The following is a 6,000-nucleotide window of genomic DNA, read 5'->3' on the forward strand; positions in this document are numbered from 1 at the left end:
TACAAAATAACCATTTAGCTAAAGTTGACATGTTCTTGTTAATACTGCTTATTAATTGAGAGTTTTTTCATTATTGTTCAATTCCCTTAAATTATTTATTTCCTTCCAAACAGCTATTGGCAATTTCTTCTCTGTTTTAGTTTAAAAAAAATTCATCTGTAAAACATGAGCACATTGTCATTAATACTTAAACCAAAGTTCCCTCACTTCCCATCCCAGTCTTCTCCCCAGAGAAAATCACTATTGTTGGTTTGAAGTATTTCTTTCTAGATTTTTTGGTGTGTATTTCTAGATATATGTACAGTTCTGTGTGTCTTTTTACAAAGATAGACTCATACTACATATAGTTTTTCAAATTTCTCCCTTCCCCTTTAAAAAGTCTTGGAAATTTACATGTCAGTATAATTAGATAAGATTTAATTCATTCGTTCCATTGCCTTGCTGTATGTAGTCTACGGTATTGATGTCCTATAGTCTAATGGTTTACCTGGTGACATGGAAGAATTTTTGCTATTGCAAGCCGTGTAGTCACCAGTGAAAATCCTTGTACGTGTTCTTTGAGCACATCTGAGGATATTTCTGTAGGAGAGAAACCCAGAAGTAGCACTGGGGCTTTGAAGGTCTGGCCAACGTTGTTGATTGGCTGAACCACCACCGTTCCCACTCATTTCCAGTCATCTCTCCTCCTCCCACGACAAGGGTTAAAGCAGGAAACTCACTTTGCTTACAGATAGGGTGGCCACCTGACCCAGTTCTGGCCAATTACATATCAGCAAAAGTATGCTAAGTGGTCCCTAGGAATGTTTTTGCTTTCCAGGTAAAAGGGATAGACATGACAGGCACTGTCCCTTTTTCCTGCCTTGAAGGTGGTTGTGTTGTTAGGAGGGGTGGCAGCCCCATTGCAACCCGAAGGAAAGCCAAGAGAATCACAATGATGTCGGCCCTGACCAATGAGCTGCCGAGTCAAAGCCCAACGATAGCCTCCCTGCAGACTGCGCATTATGGGAGAAGAATGAAGTCTCATACTCGTATAAGTGCAGTATACGTCTGGTTTTCTGCTACTTCTAGGTTCAGTACTAAATTACTGTCTAAAATGTCTGTACTCACTTTATTCTCTCATAAAAATCTTCAAGAGTATCCATTTCCTAACATTTTCATTTACTTTGGATGTTGTCAAGTCATTTGAATGTTTAACCAAGATGACGCACGAAAATGTTTCATATGAAGTAAAGCATCTCTTCATACATTTATTGGACATTCGGACTTCCTTTCCTAGGACTTTCTTGTTTATATACCTTGATCACTTTTCTACTGCATTGTTTGACTTTTTCTTATTGATTTGTAAGAATCAATTTCCAGATAGCAAAGCAGACTGAATTAAACTCATGGGGAAATTTGCCTCTGCATCTTTATACTATCAGTCAAACCAAACACAACGTAGAAATAAATCTTCCATGACAGGCCAGGCTGACAGTGACAATCGTGATAGTCATCTCTGAGTGGTGCACCACCACATAACAACGGGTCAGGAAGTAATTTTATTTGCACAGAACACTACAGTCCATGCTTAGCACTTAATTTGCAAATCCACACCTAAAGCAAGGCTTATGAAACAGTGACACACGAGTGAACCAGGCAGAGTCCTTGATGTACAACATCTTATTTAATCCTCATATCAAACCCAACAGGCAGTCACTGTTACTCTTATTTAAAGAATAAATGGTGAAAGTAAACTTTAAAAACTAAGTTTCTTTCCTACCACCAAAACTTGTAACATTCCAGGCCCCATATTTAAAAACAAAATAATAATTAAGTGTTTACCTAAAATTAAAATCATGTAGAAAACCTTGTGCCTTATCTCAATACATCAACATGCTTAAGTCTGGAGCATTGCTAAACCTGTTTAGTGGTTTATGAATCTGAAGAAACTGTTTCAAAGTTGGGCTCCCAAGTTTATTGCCACACTCTAGTAAATCAAAATTATTCCCAGTTTATAAAGTGAAAAATTCAACGGAGTAGGATTTTAATGCTTCAGCAGGAAGAAGCCACTAACTAGCTAGCAACCGACTCCAAGAGCAAGGAGGTCAAGAATTCCTGTAATCAGTTAACAATCAACCAGTCTGACACTAGAAAACAAACAAAATGAGCTGTTAAAGATGATAAAAGACTGTGGTGAAAAGCAAAGTAAACAAGTAGAATAGAACGTGCACCATCCTGAGTATTTGGACAGGGTTTGGATTTTGGCTACAGTAACACTACTTTACAAAGCCTGGCAGCTAGAGGAAAAGAGAAAACCGGGGAGGCTGCCCCTGGAGTCAGGTGTGGGGCAGCCGCAGGGCTGAGACCCGGACAAAGATTTCCTTGCTTTACGTCACACCTCCCCTCACCGAGCTGTGGAGCCTCTCTCTGGCAAGGCATCACATAAAGCGCTCAATCCACAGGGGGTGAGGGGCACAGGCATCAAACCTCCCTGATGCCTTCTCCTAAATCCTCCGAGAGGGGACACACCCAGCCCAGAGCCTGCAGCCAGGGCCCCAAGAACTGACAGTCCTTAGGGCAGGAAGACCACACCGTCTAGGTGCTGGCCTGCTTGGTCCCCAGACTGACGGGGAGGTTCACCTGAAGCACCCCCTTGTAGAATATTTTCGCCAGTTTGAGAGGCACAGAAAAATGTCTGGGGAAGTATAAATTCTCATTTGCGGAAAAAGAAAACAAGTCTGCAGACACAATGTTTACAGTCTACAATAGTGCAAACGGGTTGACAGATTCCCAATCAGAGGGCACCTCTGGTGGTTTCCTGCCTTTTCCAGGTAGGCTAGCCCAGTCGTCTCAGTTTGGGGAAAGGCAGTGGATTGTGCCCCAGAAGAGCTGTACGCCTAGCACAGCAAGAGTGATAACACACAGAAATAAATTTCTTTCGCCAAGTCAGCTGTGGCCAGGCCAAGCCTGCAGAGGGATCCTGGTGGGCTGCTGTGTCCCCCATCCAGGTGTTTGCTGGGACACAGCAGTAAGAAAGTGAGGCGAGCTTTAGCCACCAAAACAAAAGGCAGACTCCTTGGCCCTTCAAACCAGTCCGTCCAAGTCTCAGGACAGCTCATTAGAGGAACAGTAAGAAGGGCACATGAGAGAGGAGACACCAAGTCTCCGACGAGGGGCACAGACAGAAAGAAAAAGAGGAAGAAGGAAACAGAAGGCAATGATGGGGCCAAAATGTGCCAAAATCACACCAGGTGCTGTGGCACGGTGTTGGCTCTCTGGGAAAGGACACACTGGGCACCCTAAGAGCTCCCTGAGTGCCTGTTAGAGCTGGGCCCTAAATGGACCCAGGGACACCAGGCCTTGCAGGTGCTCCTGACAGGCTGGTGTCACCGAGGCTGCAAAGAGCAGAGTAGGGGGAGTAGCTTAGCACTGTCCATTGCACCCCCTCCCCCAACCAGTACTTGCACAACCAACTATACAGCCTCACAGTCTGGTAGATACATCCGGCACAGGCAGGCGCACACATCTGCACACATAGCCTTCATCAGGTGTATAAGTGCAGGCACACACACTCCCCATGCACGGACACAATGTATTCAACCAGCCAGTTGAGTCATATGGGAACACAACCACACAAACTCCATCAGGAGTGAGCACACATACAACATCTCTCTGCAGGCAAAGGTGTCTCTGTCCCTGTCTGTCTCTCTCTCATTCACTCACACACACACACCCCCCCCCAATCTTAGGCACAAACAAACCTCTACATAAGCTACACACACAAACTCACAGCCGTTTAGGAAAACATGCACTCAGAGTCTCTGTCAGGTGCACACCCATCCTCACAATCTCTCAGTTGGACTGTGCACACACAAGTTGGTGCGCACACACTCATAATCCATCAGGCACATTCATACACTCACAACCTCTGTCTCGTGCACATACAAAACCTGCCAGGGCACACGTTCTCACAACTTCTTTGTCGGCGTGCGCGCGAACACAAACTCAGAACCGGCCAGGGTCACCCTGCACACTCACAACCTCCCGCTGAGCTGCACACACAGCCTCACACGTTCCCCACAGGCGCAGGCACGCTCGGCCTATCTCCGCCGGCACACGCACACGCACAGCCTCCCCCGCGGGCGCACCCACACCCCCGCACCCTCGCGGCGGGGCACACCCCTCCCCCAGGCCGCGCCCGCGCCGGACAGCAAACTCCGGCGGCGCGGGCTGTGCACACGCCCCCGGCCCGCAGCCGCCCGCGCCCCTCCTCACCTTTCTCGCCAGCGCCCCGCGCCCGGCCCTCGTCCTCCTTGGGGTTGGTCACCTGGGTGATGATGGCCGGGCCGTCCATGGGTGCGCGGCGCGGCGGCCGCCCACCGGCCCGGCCCCCCGCCTGCCAGGCGAGCGGGGGCGCGGCGCGGGGGGCGCGCGGGGCCGCGGGCCGGGGGGGCGCTCGCCGCCGCCGCCTGGGCGCGCCCGCCGCCCGGCCCCGCGCTCTGGGAGAGGCGGCTCGCGCCCGTGCCCCCGCACCCGCTCCCGCCGCCGCCGCCGCTGGGCTGGAGCGGCCGCCGCCTCGTCACCATGAACCCCGGAGCCGCGCCCGGGAGAGCCGCGCACCGGGAGGCGGAGGGGAGGCCGGGCGCCGCGGAAAGCGGGAGCGGGCGAGGGGGAAGGAACGAACGCGGAGCGAGGGCGGGAGAGAGGGAGGGAAGAAGGGAGGGAGCGAGGGAAAGAAGGAGGGCGGGCGGGTGGGTGTGTCCCGGCCCAGGGACCGGCCTCCGCCGCCGCCGCCGCCGCCGGCTCTGCCCGCCAGCCCCGGGGGGAGAGGGGTGCGGGGTGAGATCCAGGCGAGAAGTATGGGGTGGGAGGGGCGCGCGCGTGGGAGGTCCCGGCCACAGGAGTGAGGTGAAGGGTTGGGGTGTAGGGGAGTCCAGAGGGGTTCTGGCGGTAGATGTGAGGGCCCTGGGGCGTGTGGGAGTCAGGGGGCCAGGAAAATGAGTGTGGTGAGGGGCCCGAGGTGAGAGGGATGTGGGGAGGAATCTGGCAGACGCGTGGGGGAGAGGCGTGTGGGGATTAGCAGGGCCCGTGGGTGCGCGGTAAGGTACAGAGGGAGGGGTTCGCGGTGCGGGGACCCGGGGGCCCAGGATGGATAGCACGGCTGCGGGAGTGAGGATGGGCGGTGGGAAGCGGCAGGAGGAGTGTGGGGTACAGTGTGGGATGGGCGTGGGGTCCCGTGAGGGTGTTTTGAGAGAGATGCTGGGTGAGGGGCGTCCTGGCGCTGGAACCCCGGATCCGGACCTGGGCGAAAGGGCCCGGGTGTGCGGACGTAGAGGATGCTAAGGACTGGTCCCTTACAACGAGGCGGTCCGCCGAGCGGTCCCGAGCGGTCCCGGGCGCTGGTGTGAGGCAGAACCCTGGGTGGCGGGAAGGTTCAATGGAGGTCCGGGGACTAGGGGCTCGCGAGTGAGCAGGGAGTCAGGAGGGGGCGTCTGCGGACGGGGCTAGAGGCTTCAGATGTGCAGTGCCGGCGGAGCCCGCATCAGCTTTGTGACCGAGAGCCCGCGTGCCGGGTCCTCGTGGGCCAACCTCCTGGCACGTGCTGGTGTCGCCTTCGAGGGTGGCCTGGGCAATGCGAATTTCCGGGTGCTCTGCAGAAAAGCGGTCGGGGCAGCCGATCGAGGGCTGAGGGGAGGAAGGGGCCTGTGGCGGGCCGAGCTGGGTACGATCTGTGCTTCTGAAGGGCCGCCAGCGACTGTCAAGCCTGGGACGACGGCCAGAGCGCGAGCATGATGGGAAAGTGCCCCTTCAGCCTCGCCGAACCGGAGCCCTTCCGTGCCCGCGCCTTCGTGTTCCAACTTGGAAGCCACACAGGCAGCTTTGTAAATCAGGGGGCGGGGGCAGTGCCGCAGGGGGGCGGGGCTGGGGGCAGGGCAGGGACGCTCGGGCGCGCTCTCCACCAATCAGGAGGACTTGGGAGGGCCTGCGTACGTAGTGGGCAAGGCAGAGTGGGCGGGCTGC

General features: G+C 54.1%; 1 protein-coding gene across 2 annotated transcripts in view; it reads right to left on the reverse strand.

Annotated features, from left to right (window-relative positions):
- Nucleotides 1–4,679, reverse strand: part of CTDSPL (CTD small phosphatase like) — a 129,104-nt gene extending 124,425 nt beyond the window's left edge. For both annotated transcript variants that reach the window (XM_066244413.1, XM_066244415.1), the window contains exon 1: nucleotides 4,255–4,679. In XM_066244413.1, coding sequence (XP_066100510.1) covers nucleotides 4,255–4,333 — 79 coding nt within the window. In that variant the 5' untranslated portion in view covers nucleotides 4,334–4,679. The remainder of the gene's footprint in view (nucleotides 1–4,254) is intronic.
- Between the last annotated feature and the right edge of the window lie 1,321 nt (nucleotides 4,680–6,000).

This window comes from Saccopteryx bilineata, chromosome 10, assembly GCF_036850765.1.
Source record: "Saccopteryx bilineata isolate mSacBil1 chromosome 10, mSacBil1_pri_phased_curated, whole genome shotgun sequence".
NCBI lineage: Eukaryota > Metazoa > Chordata > Mammalia > Chiroptera > Emballonuridae > Saccopteryx > Saccopteryx bilineata.